The sequence below is a fragment of the Stylophora pistillata genome, chromosome 7 (genome assembly GCF_964205215.1).
Source record: "Stylophora pistillata chromosome 7, jaStyPist1.2, whole genome shotgun sequence".
Classification (NCBI taxonomy): Eukaryota; Metazoa; Cnidaria; class Anthozoa; order Scleractinia; family Pocilloporidae; genus Stylophora; species Stylophora pistillata.
In genome coordinates, this window is record NC_142525.1 from 21360622 (window position 1) to 21375484 (window position 14863).

At 37.5% G+C, this 14863-nt stretch overlaps 1 protein-coding gene across 1 annotated transcript; it reads right to left on the reverse strand.

Moving 5' to 3' along the window:
- Positions 1–1558: 1558 nt before the first annotated feature.
- LOC111342455 (UDP-glucuronic acid decarboxylase 1) lies at positions 1559–14644 on the reverse strand. Its single transcript, XM_088728370.1, has 19 exons — positions 14456–14644; positions 14249–14300; positions 13127–13184; positions 12676–12731; positions 12487–12544; positions 11603–11668; positions 10848–10900; positions 9927–9988; positions 8061–8125; positions 7513–7552; positions 6742–6812; positions 6343–6453; positions 5588–5654; positions 5458–5510; positions 5246–5289; positions 4507–4567; positions 3853–3910; positions 3642–3745; positions 1559–2951 (listed from the first exon to the last, which is right to left on the reverse strand). Exons 1-19 carry the CDS (start codon positions 14538–14540, stop codon positions 2862–2864), a joined length of 1254 nt encoding a protein of 417 aa, XP_088584496.1. The 5' UTR covers positions 14541–14644; the 3' UTR covers positions 1559–2861.
- Between the last annotated feature and the right edge of the window lie 219 nt (positions 14645–14863).

Genomic DNA, 14863 nt, shown 5'->3' on the forward strand with positions numbered 1-14863 from the left:
TTGTTTTGTTTGATGTAGGCAGTTGGGAACTTTGATTTCAAGTCGCATAATCACAACCGAACTAATCACACGGCTAACAGAGACCCCTCAAAAATATCTGAACCCTTTTCATCCTTACACCAGTATGCATATTCTCTGCCCTGGGGTAGCTGTTCCCGTTACATTTCCAAATGTACTAACAAGGCGGTTTGTTTAACAATCGAGAGCTTCTTTGGTTGGTGATTATTTCTTGTATCTCGTCGCCTTAATATTTGATTCAGGGGTAATATGACAAGGAGAAATAGGATGTTAGTCACTCTTTAAGGGGATAAGAAGTTAAGGAGCGAATGAGAACTCGAGATAAGAACAAAGAGACAGCAACTCTTTTCGTGATTGGTGTTAGGTTTACATTTGATTGGTCGTGATGATGGCGCTAGTTTTCTTGACCAATCACAGCGCGAAGTAAAGCAGAACGGATGCAATACTTGGTAACTTTGAACCTCGATTGAAAGTGGAGTTCTACGAAGGAGGTGCTTGAATTAAAACGTACGTGCATCTTTTCTCTAAGGAGTGAGGTTTACGAGCCGGGTTACGATGCGGTTACTTATTTGCTGCTGTGTACTCGCTGGCTCCTCAAATTTCTTCGTTCTTAGAGAAGTTTTTAGTTGATGTTCGGAATTAAAAACTTAGGCTCTGTTTACACGGACGCGGTTTCATTTGTAACCGCATCGGTTTCGATGCGGTTACGCCTTTCGTTTGCACGGCACCGGTCGAGTTTGTCATCAGAACCGGGTCGTTCTGAAAACGATTTCAAAAGTGGAGTGATTTCAAAACGATACAGTTTCAATGGTCGTGTAAACGAAAGGCGTAGCCGCATCGAAACCGATGCGGTTACAAATGAAACCGCGTCCGTATAAACAGTGCCTTAAGTGATCACGGCAGCCAATTGGAGCGAAAGTCGACATCAATCGTCTGGTCACCATATAAGAGCTGAAAATAAAAACATGCCAAAAAGTGTAAAATTTATTCAATGAACTTAAGGTTATAACCTTGTTTTGAATGTCCTCAGGACGTTAGGCTGCTGCGTCTTGCGACTCTGCTGCTTCATTTATAGCCAAAGGATTTTTCTCTTGTTAATCAATGTTGTTTTGAAGCATGGGGCTGAGGTCTTCTTCAAGCGATCACTAAAAACTCAAAAACAGGCACGAAGAGCGACAAGCAGGTGATAACCTGAAGAGTAGGGGACTCATCCCCTCTTCCTTTAAGGGGTAAACCAATTCAGGCCACAAAGCGTCACATTCAGGTTGCTAATCAGGGCCCAGTAGTTCAAAGGGCGGATAACACGATCCAACAGATAAATCGCTCTCCAGCGGATGTCACCAAACCGAACTGTACCATCAACCAGAGAGGGAGTTATCCAGTGGGTGGCGTTCTCCGCCCTTCGATTAAACGGAGCCGGAATAAAGAATTTGCTCTATATTCAGTACTGGCAGAGCTAGCAGGTGTCCATTTACTGTTTCAGTAGTGGTGCGTAGATGAGGTCATTTCTGGAAACTAAAATACCATTCTTTCAACTGGCTAGGTTTTAGGATTCGGTGCCGAACCCCTACGATGTACGAATTTATTCAATCTATTCACGTTACAACAAAACAGCTGCGACCTGGGCGCAGCCTAAAAATTGATTACTAGAGCGATTTTATTACGAATCGCAAAACAAAAGTAAACCAGAGTACAAAATTGGAATACACCTCACACGCAGGAACATGTTCTTAGTTGTGTGGATGGTGAGAGTTGACGTCAGTCACGCGCGTGTTGCGTGACATGAAAAAAAAGAAAAAAAAAAAAAAAAAAAAAAAAAACCAGTGCGAAGAAGACTGGGATAGATATCTTCTTAAAATGTTTTGTTGTGTAGTATCGCTGATTATTATCCAACTACACTTAGACGAGTACAAATATCACGCGAAATTTGTACTCGTCTGTTGTAGTACCGGTTAAACAGGTTTTCTCGCATCGCATAAGCGAAGAATTGGATTGTAGTTACGAAAAAAAAAAAGTGGCGGACAATTTGAATCATATTTCCGACGACGAAGAGTCAGAATGGCTGGCAAATATAGATCCAAGTTCGTTAGATGAATCGAACGAAGAAAAACAGCTTGACGACCAGAAATTTTCTTCATTTAAGGAAGAAAATAGAAACAACAACACAACAACGCGCCAATTCCGTTCCGCTTCGCATACTTCTGTCACGCACTCCCCGTAAAGAAATATCCGCGAAATTCGCCCGCACTGAAATAACAGTTTGGCGCGTTGGATAATAACAACTCATAAGACGTTTCGTTGTGTAGTATCGCTGAGTATTTTAACTCGTTAATTGTATTTTGACTCGTAAAAATACTCAGCGATACTACACAACAAAACGTCTAATAAGATATATTTACTTAAAAGTAATCTTCCGAGCTACACCAAAGCCAACTCATGATCACTCGTTGAATTTAAAAAACTAATAAATAAAACGATAAATAATTCACGTATGAGGTACAAAACAGATACAAAATGACACCATCAACAACCTTCTTCACTTATCTTTCCGGAACCAAACAGCGCATGCGTCTTCCATATCTCTAAGTGGTGCTTCGATTTGTAAAATCACGGGGCCCAAGGTTTACAAAAAATTCTATTTCATTATCTTTACTATGCGATGTTGTCGGACCAAGAAATTCTTCAAGTTCAGCTGTCCTTACAAGAAGTGAGTCAGGTGACCTAACGGAAGTCTCTGTCAGTGTGGTTAACTTCGTCATCACGCCATAGTTGGCTATTTCTCGGCTAAATACAACAGCAAGAAGCTCTTTTTGTGAATACAACGCCAAAATCTTCTCGAGTCGCTACAGGTCAATTAACTTGGATTTCTTGGATTTTTCCAGCTCTTTTTTGAAATATTCAATTGTTCGATTGAGGCCAACCAGCAAAGGCACCTGACGAGACAAAGTAACAAACATAAATATCTCAGCCATCAGTTTTTCTTCAGTTTTGTCTCTAATATTTCTCAATGCAACATTCGTCAATCAATTTCAGTTCAAACCTTACCACAGAAAGTAAATGGACAACCTGAAACGTTGAAATGATTTGGCACTTTCTGTTAAACTCAATCTCCTTAGTCATTCCTTCTTTTTTTTGTCCGTTAACCTCTTCTCACAGTTCTTGCACATCCCGTTTTGGAAACTCTTCGACCTTGTGTAGGATATTATGAGTTCCCTTGTAAAAAATACTGGTCGCGCCCTTGTACTCCAGAGCGTTAGAGGTAAAGTGTTATTTAGGGGACGTTAACATAAGCCCACATCATAACTTTGCGGTCTATATCCGAGTAGCGGTTTGGCGCGAAAACCGTGGTCGCCGCCGCTTCGAAACGAAGATCTAGAGTACAAATAAGGAAAGCAAGCTTTCATAAGGTACGCAAACGCGAACTTTTAAAAATGCAAAATAAAGAGCAGAGGCGCACTCGCGCCTTTTCTTTTCAGTGCAAAAACCAATAAAGAAATCAATTAAAAAAAATCTGAAAATATGCTGTCACCGAAGTTCCGAATCTCTGATTTCCGCTCAACTCCCAATGTGCCTGCTTTTCAGTGTCATGCAGACATAAGATTATCAATGTTGATTAATCATACCTTTGGCTCCCAACCAAGGTGTTTTCTGGCGCGAGAGATATCTGGCTTACGTCTCTGTGGATCGTCTTCCATCTTTGCAACATTCGAGATCATTGTTTTGCCACCTGAAAGTTTACAAGCAATTACCTGTTTCACTTCCTTGGTCATGTTTGAATTGACAAGGAAATATTTTTGTCGTAAATTCCTCGTAACAGAGTTATCTTTCACTTACCAACGGTTGCAGTAATCATTTCCGCAAACTCCATTATCGTGTATTCCACTGGATTTCCCTGCAAAGTAATGGTGGGATTCTAAGTACTGCAAACGCCTGATAGTAAGTCGTTTTTCTCTTTCAAGTTGTACAAACATCTAGGTGATTTAGGGCTTCCAAGAATAAATCTTCCTGCCTGGACTGGAATCCTATCTATTAACTAATAATATACATGAAAAAATTTCTCAGTGCTGATTGGTTAAGATGAATGCAGTTTTCAGTTGATTCAGTGCAGAAGAGGGTTAATTCAGTGCAAAGAAAGAAACAAACCAGACATTCTGATTGGTCAGAATGATTGGTCAATGTCAATGTCAAGGTCTATGTCAACGTCAATGTCACTTGCAGGGTTTGAATAAATTATTTTTGCAAGTGATACGCGCGCTTTTCTTCTGCGTAGTTATGAGAAGCTACCTCGTATTTTTTCATGTATATTATTAATAGATAATCACATGATTTTCTCGTGCAATTTGGAATAAATAAGCACTTGTAAATTTTTTCAGACCACAAATTGTACTCGCCCTACGGGCTCATGCAATTTTGTTAGTCTTTGAAAAAATTTACTCGTGCTTATTTATTCCAAATTGCACTCGAAATCATGTGATTACCTATACTTACTATGTTAACTGGTTGGGAGAAATCACTGTTCATCAGAAGAATCAATCCATTAACCAAATCACTGAAAAACAATGAAGGAACAAAGATATTTTGGTATCATCATGGTTACTGAATTACGATTGAAATAAAGCAAAAACGCAAACATAGCGAGAAAACAAAATTTAACATGTTATTAAGGATATATTTGTTCTATATCGAGAAGTTAGGGACACCCCAAAATAAAACTAGGACATAAAACTTGATAGTATTTCTGGTAACCCAAACTATTTCATGATAGTAAGCATTAGCTTCGCACCTTTTATGGATAAAAGGCGTGAGGTTTAGATCTTACAAGAGCCAGTGGTCTTTGTAGCTAGAGGGCATGGTCGCTTCAAACGAAATTTGCATTACTACTGTTACAGTTACTAAAGATGTGTCACCTAAGACCTCCTTAGTTCAAACTTTTCAGCTAGGCGTTAGGTTTTCATCAATAAGCGTAAGGTGAAGAACTTTTCCAGAGTCGCATGCATTAAAGGCGTAGTGAAATTTGGCTTGTAAGAGTGTGGTACAACAAAATTAGCCTCCACAAAGGGCACTCAGATAAGCGTCGGTGGGTCATTTTAGAAGGAAGCACGTGGGCAAAGACATCTGCCTTATTATGGAGTCTAACCTCGGCGTGCCTCCTACGTGGGTTATGTGTATGAATTTTATTGGCATTTTGTGCAGACACGATCTCCACCTTATCCGGCATTTTACTAACCTGATATACTGAAACGACCTTGTCTGCTTTCCACTTCCATAAACCTGGTTGAGAGAAAATAGGGTAACTTCAGCAATCAACAGAAAGAGTTTAAATTACCTAAGTAGCGACACCCATCCTCATCAAATCGATGTGGATGTTGCTCTGAATAAGGCCTGGTTACCCTTTTCCATTATCCATTTTCTAAATCACTTAACTCATGTTTTTCTCACCGTTAGTGGCTTCCCTTCTAAAGCTTGCATGATGAAGTTACTAACGACGCGACCTGTTGTGAAGGAAAACACACCAAATTGATCTCGTGTCTACATTTTGTCTTGAATGGGAGATATCACCGTAGCTTACCGTCATTCATGTGCATTCTGGGTCCAAATGTGTTAAATATTCTGGCCACACGTACTTCAACATGATCCTAAAATGAAAATAACAGAGACTGAAAAAGTGAAATGAGATTTTTTTGACCCATCGCAGAGCGAAGTAAATCAAAACCATTTTAATCCCGAATTACTTTCTCACACAGCTAAAAAGCAATGCTTTACAAATTTTGCTACATTTAGCTTCACCTTTGGAACACGAGTGACTGCGAAACGACGCGGAAATCATTCAGAGCAACAATTCCCACGTTTCGTGCGGGATAGAGAAATTTTATGAACATCTTTCTCCTTGACAGAAATTTGACCAGGAAGCGAATAGTCACAGGGAGAAAATGGTGAGACGCCGAGATTTGTTTTGACAATTGGATCAGTTTGACCAAGATATCCTCTCGTAGTAACTTGTCGCCTTGCGTTTCCCAGAGTTAATATATCAAGTCAGTATCTATAGAGCACATTTCGACTGAATGTCACAGAATGAAACGTAAATAATCATAAATAGGGAAAATACTACGAAGAACCACTTAGAATCCAAAGTTAATAAGAGCAAAATATCCAAAAGCGCGGGAAAACGCGCCTGACCAAGTCGCGATTGGTGTTTAATCCTGAATCTGATTGGACGAGGGGAGCGAATTTTCTGGACCAATCACAGAGCAAAGTTAAGTAAAACCAGAGCAATCCCGGGTTACCTTGGACACTTAATTGACAATTGCTATGTTAAGTGTGTACCTGTTTAGCGTATGCGTAACACATTGTCTCAGCAACACGTTTGCCTTCGTCGTAACACGCTCGAGGTCCAATGGGGTTGACATGTCCCCAGTACTCCTCTCGCTGGGGATGTTCCTTGAGTAAAGATAGAGAACAAAACAAAAGATCGTGAGCTGTGATCAAAACTTCGCGAACATAAATTCTGTAAATAAAATGCATGACATACCTCTGGATCTAAAAACCAAACAAGAGACGAAACATGAAAAACAAAATACAATGAACTCGTAAGCCAGATGTTGAAATTTAACATGACTCTTAATAAAATAATTGACAGACTACACTCCCTCTCTTTGGTCGATGCGCGTGTTTAAATTTGAGTATGCGTACACAATTATAGCGATTAAGCAGATTGAGCGAAAACATATCCATACCTCCATAAACCTCTGATGTTGAGGCCAATAAAAGTCTCGCATGTACTCTCTTAGCCAGACCTTTCATAGAATATAAAACAGTAGTCTGTTTAATTGATACAAACACACTAGGCCGTAATTTGTCCAGTCAAAAAAAGTCGCGTTTTTTTTCCCAACAGGTGATTGGGGAGGTACAAAAAAGTATCTTTGACTTATTCTGTTTCAGGTACAATGAATATATGAAGTTCATATATATTTTGAACTGCGGTTGTAGATATGTATGATACACGTTCCTCGCAGTAGAGAGCGCTATTTATGCAATAGCGAAAATCAGACCTGAAAAAAAATCAGGCCTGTACGGGATTCGAACCACTGAGGTCAGTGGTTCGAATCCCGTACAGGCCTGACTTTTTTCAGGTCTGATTTTCGCTATTGCATAAATAGCGCTCTCTACTGCGAGGATCGTGCATCATACTTATTCTGTTTCATTGTGCATGGGCCAATTTGATTTGATGGTCAGAATGTACCTTAAAGGCAAGGATCAATGTTTAGTCCTGGCCAAGTCATAATGAGTCACCAAATTTTTGAAAACTCCCTGCAAAACCAAAAGCAAGAGCCCAAAAAAATCCCAATTTTATACATCTGTTTTGTGCACAATTTCTCTGAAGAAAGACTGATTAGTTTGCTAAGGCTGTTTATCCTAGACATGCAGACTATGAATCAAATCTATAAAGTAATAATGTACTTCTGCAAATAATTCATCAATTATCATAAACCTTACCAAGCATATTGAGAGTCCCCAAGGTATTTGTTTTTATTGTCTATCATAGAAATGCAAAACAAGCCTCCATCAGTGGAAAGCCTTCTCAAAATATGTCTGTATGATGTGATCTGACGTGTGCGTGTGCGTGTGCGTGTGCGTGTGCGTGTGCGTGTGCGTGATGTTTTGTTGTGTTTTGGGATGAGAAGGGGGATGTAAAATTTACCCTGGGATGAGAAGGGGGATTGTGTAGCCCAGGCTCCTACCCTTACCTCCTTGCCCCATGTCACCTGTTCCTTGGATCATGTGTTATCATACAGCAATAATGCAATGACTTCCAAAATCTTTAGTGATGCAAATTTACAAAACATGGAGCCCGTCAAACCTATACTATAGAGGAATTTATGAAGTATGCGGGAATGAAAATTGATGCAGTTAACCTTTTGCATAGCTTGAATGTGAATTGGCTCAACAATGGCATAAAAATAATGCAGACTGTGGTAACAGGAAAAAACTGTGAGAGTCATGAGAGTATAGAAGACTTTTAAATTTAAAGAAGGAGATCTTACCTTAATGGGATTGTACATATAGTTTGGAGGTGATGCTGGTGATGCCAGATGATAAATCTGGTCAACTGAATAAAAATAAAATGTTCCTGCATGTTCAACCTCAGTTTTTACTCTCCATTTCACTTCTGAGATCAAAAGCATCAAAAACAAATTCTCCTAACTGGTGCCTATAAATTTCTTTTTAGGTCAGTTTCTTGATAATTGCAAGACATCCACTGTATGATCATTTTTTTAGTTCTCACTACCTTTCTGCTCAACAGTGTGTTAAAACTGAAAGGCGAATATATCAAATGATCACTGTTGGAAGTGAAAGAGTTAACAGTAACCTGATGGGATAAGTGGTGATCTCTTACACTAAGTATCCTGCTACTCTGACTTGCTTACTTAGTACATTCTTGCTTTCTAGAAGATCACAGTTATGCTAAAGAACTCATATCAATTTACTTTCAATTAGCACTTCACATTTTGTTAAACTTTTTCTTTTCCTTTTTCTTTTTTTTTTTGTACTTTTGTGATAATAACTAGCTTACAGTATTGTAAATGGTTTGAACCCTGGGTAACCTGTGCAAATTTAGTCCATTCATCTGACAACAGCTTTTCACTTAACTTTGATGATGAATTCCCCTCATGTTGTAGAAACATTATTCACCACTACAAACAACAGTCCTTCTCAGGACTACACTCAACCACACAATTAGACTACACCATCACAACAATTGAATAAAAGGGGTAGGTTTCCAAAGAAACTGTGTCACTGTGTCAGTGGGGGAGTATGACAAGATTATTTGAATTTCTCAACTGAGTTGATAATGTAAATTAGCCACAGTAAAGAGTATCTTAGCTAAGAAATTCTTTACTGTGGCCAATTTAAGTACCAACTTTGTTGATAAAACCAAATCATCTTATAACATAACCAAAGTAAAGTACGCACTCTGATTGGTCAATTTAGCATCCCCCCTTTGCCATGGGTGTACGCTGCTGAAGTGAGCAAACGGAAAGACCATCTTTCCATGCGCGCTTGTTTTTTTCTGCTCACGTAAGATTTGTTAAATAAAAGGGAACTCTTTAGCTACAATGTATCAATGTTATGTTATAAAACAAATGGTAAACACCACAGCATACACTATTGAGTTATGGATGCACTTGGGAGGTTTGCTAAGCACTCAAGAAGCTAGAGTCGCTCTCGGCTATCACCTCGAGCCACTCTTACTTCTTTTGTGCTTAGCAACCTCCTGCTTGTATCTATAACTCAATAGTGTAGCTGTGGTGTTTACCATTTGTTAGTTATACTACAATAATTAGCATTTTTCACTCCTTTCTAGCTGACTCTCCTTATTGGACCAATACTCATGGTCTTAAAATAAGTGGGGAGAATTTGCCACCTTTCTATAATCAAGAAATGGATAGATATTCTAGTCTTCTCGGATAAGAACGAATAAACCGTAAGCCCCGTCTCCTGCAGGGTTAGGGGTAGGAGACGTTAATTTCCCACACACGAGATTACTGTGTGGTGGATGTCCTCCCCTGGGTGGGATGGGTGGGTGTTGGCCCTGAAAAGCCCCTATGGGGGAGTGGTCAATTAACCTATGTATGTATTAACCTAAGTATGTATGTATGTATTAGCTCCACTCTTGGTACTACCTTTGTCATGTTTGACAATAATCTTTTAATTCCATAATTCTTGCATATGCTAAAAAAATTATTCTGAGTTGGCAATATGTTTTTGGGAGGTGTCTTGCTATAGGTCACAATTATAGAGCAGAAATAATAAATAAATCTCAAGTTTTCCCTATAGTATAATTAATACAGTCTCTAACTTCAGGAATCAATTCAAAGTAGACCGTGACAGATTTCTGACTAACCCACCTTCTAATAGAACTGGTTCCACTACATCATGATTTAAAAGTTCAAAATTTTCATGTCCAATCCTACAAGATAAAATAAAGTCCACGTGAAAATACAACTTAACATTTCAAGTTAACTTAGAAACAGTACTTCTTTTAATATGTTAGTTTTGGCTGAATGAGCAGCAGTGTTGGTAAATGCAAAACTGTCTGCAATACATGAATAACCACCAATCATAAAGTCAGGCTGTAAGCTGGGATTTGATCAATGGGGGGGGGGTTGTTCTCAGAACTAAAATTAGGGGGGGGAGATAATGTTGTTTTTAAGTTTCTTCTCTGAAAGTGGAGTGATTGAAGAAGAGATAAAGGAAAGTCAGATTGCATTTTTGAAACAATGACTCTCATTCTTTTAAGGGTTAACCAGTGTAGATACAATTTTTTCTAGTCCCTGTTGAACAGTTATAAGAACAATGACTTCATTACATTTCACATTTTTTAGATCTGTTCATTAAGCTAGGGTGGCAAAGTGGTATCCTGGTCCTAATAGCAGCTGTGACACTAGTCAGAATAGTCTAAAATGAGCTTTTAAGGTATACAGACAACAAAATTCTATCCAATGCTACTATTTCAGCTTGTGATGTTTGTTTCCAATACATCTCTTTCAGTAAGCTTTCTAGTGATCTTGCCCCAAAAAATTTGAATTGGATTTAAAGTCCTCTTGGTCATTTCAAGGCAAATAGTTTAAGTTGTAGATAGACTTTGGCACATTGCTTCCCCCTGGCTCAAACACCACAAAATCTTGTAATGACTATTACATTAAGACGAGGCAAGACTGATTACACATCCTCAGTGGTGACAATGATAACTCAGAAGATAATAAAATAGACTATGGTGCCACCTAGTCCTAAGATCTCATCTAAAATAACTGAGTTTGTATTCTTACCAATGCTCAATGTTTCGTTTTCTTCCTGTGAAAAAATTATCTACAACAGTGACCTGCCATGAATAAAACAAAAAACAAAAACAAAATAATGCATATAATGCAGGTGAAACTGATTGTTAAAAACTTCAATATTAAAAAATATAAAATTAAAAAAACTGGATTATCAGAAGGGGTAATATGGGGATAAACCTACCAAGAATACATGTATGTGCTAGTTTGAAATTAATTTCATTCAGAACAACAAGTGCAGTTAAAATGAAGAAAATCAAGATTACTCAAATCAAATATTAGTAATATAGACACAGGGACCAAAGTATAAATTCTGTTAACAAATAAAAACAATTCTAGTGCTTGAATTTCAAGCTTGCTATCATTTTGGATTGCATCATGTTTTGTGGTTGCTAGTATGTAGTTCAAACTAGTTCCTTTGTCTTGACATTGCTGCAGCACCTGCAGGCTACACTCTGCTGTGGAACTTGCTTAACTTCAAAGCTTCTCTTCTGGCTAAAATCCATTGTTAATTATTCTCATTTGTTTTTAACTTTCCAACAAAAAATGAATTTTTTTTATATTTTTTTTTGCAATGCACCAATGTCTATGAAACAATTGCAAACTGTTTTGCTTTGTATTTGACCAGTCATTTGAAGCCCTTCTGTTTGGCCAGAAAAACCCTCGGTCCATGGTGTATTGGAAAGACCTACAATTCAAGTAGCAAGTGGTATTTACACCTGTACATCTTAAATAAGGTTGTTCACCTCATGGCCTGCCATGAGCAATGCATCAACCAGATGAGATCCAACAAATCCTGCTCCACCTGTCACCTGGCAAAATTCAACATAAATTTAGACAAATAATTAAAAATACATTTCCTAAATTTCAATGATTTAAGTAAATATTACGAACAAGGCAACAGTTGGATACTCCTGAATTAAGGCTGGATTCTTGACTCTAAATGCTACCCATTGGTTAATTTTGTCTCTAAAAATAACAAGTGGGTAGGCTTACATTATTGGTGGGAGCTACCAGTACATTGTACAACATAAAAGCACTGTGAATTTACTCAATAACTCATCATTTCAATGTATTTCTACAGTTCACATAGTAAGAGCAATCACCTCTGCCAAGTTGAATAACAAAATTTACATTAGACAGAAACAGCCTTCTAAACAAGTTTAAAATCAGACCAATAGGGATTTTAATTTTGGTGAATTCAATTTTAACATTAATTTTGTTAATCAGCTTCACTCTCAACATCTACAGTGATTTTAGTGGAGTGTGTTCATGAAATCTTTAAGTTGGAGCATCATTTTACAGTTTACAGCATTGAAATTGACTTCATTCATAGTTCATTAGTCTCTTAAGCAACACCCACCCTTTCTACTGGCTTACTACCAAAATAACCCACACAGGATGTTGGGTGAACACGAGTTACTATGTTATGCTACTATTATGCCAGTCAACTAATGAAAAAATGCAGTCTACTGTAACCTTCACAAAATGAACTTATAATTTTTCAACTTTCTATGGGTTCACTTGCAAAATAAACAATACATTTTTTATTTAGTATCTCAGTTATTTTGTAAGTCATCTCACGATAATAGTCAGGTCTACAGCCAAAAAAGAACATTAGAAGACTTACTAATATTCTCTTACGATCTTTTTCAGATAAATATTTCACTGGAGGATATTTTCTTTCCCTGTTTGTGAGAAAAGAAAAATATCATTATTTTTAAGGATACATATTGATTAAATGAACAGTTATTATCACAGAGAGTAAAATAAACAATCATTTGTTGTGCTCATTACATTAAAATCAAATGTAACATACTTGCTTTCCAAATTTGTAATTCTTAATTCAATTGGCTTTAGTTTCTCATTAAATGTCTGAAAAGAAGATATATCAATTATTAAAAAAAGAAAGTTATTAATTGAAAAAATAAAAAGTCAATTAAACATCATAACATGATACAATGTTTTCCAAAGATTTTCCGGCAGCCTGCCATACATGAACAAAAGTCTGGAAGAAACAAGTTTGTACATAAAGGGTGCGACCATCTGTTCCGCTTGCATCTAGTACCCTGATCTACTTATTATTCATCAATTTTTGTGGTGATATTCCAATATAAAGCGAAGGTTAGAACGTATTTGAGATCAAGTCAGGTTTTAACTGCAACGTCCAGCTACAGTGGAGAAAAAAATCAGGCTCTGCTGGTCCATCTGATAGAATATCCTACATAGCAATTCATTAGTTTTAAAAAACATCCTAAATTCTTTCTTACTTCTATATTATATTTTTGTAAATTTTCCTTGAAATCATCAAGCATTCTTTGGGATATCCTAGAAGAGCAACAAACACAAATTCTTTTTACTAAATGTAAAAGCTTGTTACCATTCATAGTTGCCAAGTAAACAGAAGCTTAATATATAAAAGTTGGAAGTAGTTCTCTATTGAGTGAAAGGTAAGCAACCTGGGAGTATTCTCCAACATATATTTACTATTTGCTAAGGGGTATGAATAGCCATTTGTGGCTGGGCATAAAAGGGAAAACTACTGCCCATAGGCTGCAATGTGTATTCCAAACTTAGTCCAAAATACATTATTCATGATCCATAGTTCTTGGTCTGTAGAGAGTATTCCTTGAGTTTGAGCACTGCATAATGATTGAAGTTTGTGACAGATGCTGACTTGTTGCATACACTAAGTCTATACCAACATACCAGCATTTACAATCTAACCAAATATTTTTTGCTTGCATGCAATTGGTCTAAATACATCACCTGATCAAATCATTTGGTGTGGAAATATATTTGTATATTTTGTCCATGGACATATCATCTGTTCCTCGTGCTCAAAATTTTCTTCAAGCTTCTCTCTTGTAAAGCTATTTTGCATCTCGGAACAAATACTGTCCATTGATAGATATCCTGAATATTTTCACGCCAAATGACATTGCGACAGAGACCCCAGGAGAATAATAAATTACATCAGCTTCAAGATATATCTAAGAGCAGTAAGCTGCCCCTCCAGACTATTTTTTTTAAATAACTAATCATATTTACGTTACAGACTCTAATAGTTTTAAATGTTTGTAACTTCAGTCAACTAAATCTGCCCAGAGATAACCTGATCAATGAGCTGGAACAAGTACAACGTTCGGAAGATAACATAAAATTAACAACACAATGCTTCCTCTGGTTTAAGCGCGAGTTACCACAATCTTAACAACAGGCCACGGATCTCTAGTGAAGTTAACGCTCTTTCATATCAATTTCTAAGTTTAAGCTTCATCTCAAACTTCGGTTTCACATGTAGAGTGAATCGAAACATTATTATCGGCTCATCACTAGAGCAGTATCGACATGGTACCATCGGTACGTCATAACAAGTGCTTAGGGCTCACCTTGCCTCATTTGCTACAATACTTCTATTACGATTCACTGTGGCCCAGCTTACTAAGAAAGAAGACAAAAAAAAAAAAACACTGATCACCTTGCATGTTTGAGGAAGTCAAGAGAAGACGGGCAAATACTTTTTACACGTGTGCCTTTCAATACCAAGCAGTCAACACAAGCTACGTAAGTTTTCAAAGAGAATCGCTTAAACTTACCGACTAAAATGGTTCCGAGAATTAGCAAAATGAATATTTTGAATTTCCTGTTGAGGAAAGAAAACGCATCTATGCCATAAGCCATTTCTGAGTTTATGTTTCCAGAATTACCCGTTCCATTTTCCGCGATTATTAATTTTCAATGAACTTCCGAGTTTTTGAAACGTTTGTCGTCACTATGTTATTTCCAGTCTACTCGGATTTAACAATAGGGAGACTGAGACCTACTCTACTCAAGTTGCACGCTGAGGGGCGGAGTGAGGGCGGGGTTCGTTGATCCACTAGCCACTGATTTACTGATCTTTACAATTATCCCGTAATCAAAAATAAAGAAACGAGAGCCAAAAGAAAGAAAAACTAAGGTAAGAAGGGGTGCATTATAGGCCAAGCCAAAATGCGACCACTGAT

Coding starts and splice junctions, on each gene's coding strand:
- LOC111342455 (XM_088728370.1), bottom strand. CDS start 14,540: ATGGCTTATGGCATAGATGCGTTTTCTTTCCTCAACAGGAAATTCAAA. Junction 5,290..5,457: donor TAGAAGGGAAGCCACTAACG/GTGAGAAAAACA, acceptor TCTCTCAACCAG/GTTTATGGAAGTGGAAAGCA. Junction 3,746..3,852: donor AATGATTACTGCAACCGTTG/GTAAGTGAAAGA, acceptor GTAAACTTTCAG/GTGGCAAAACAATGATCTCG.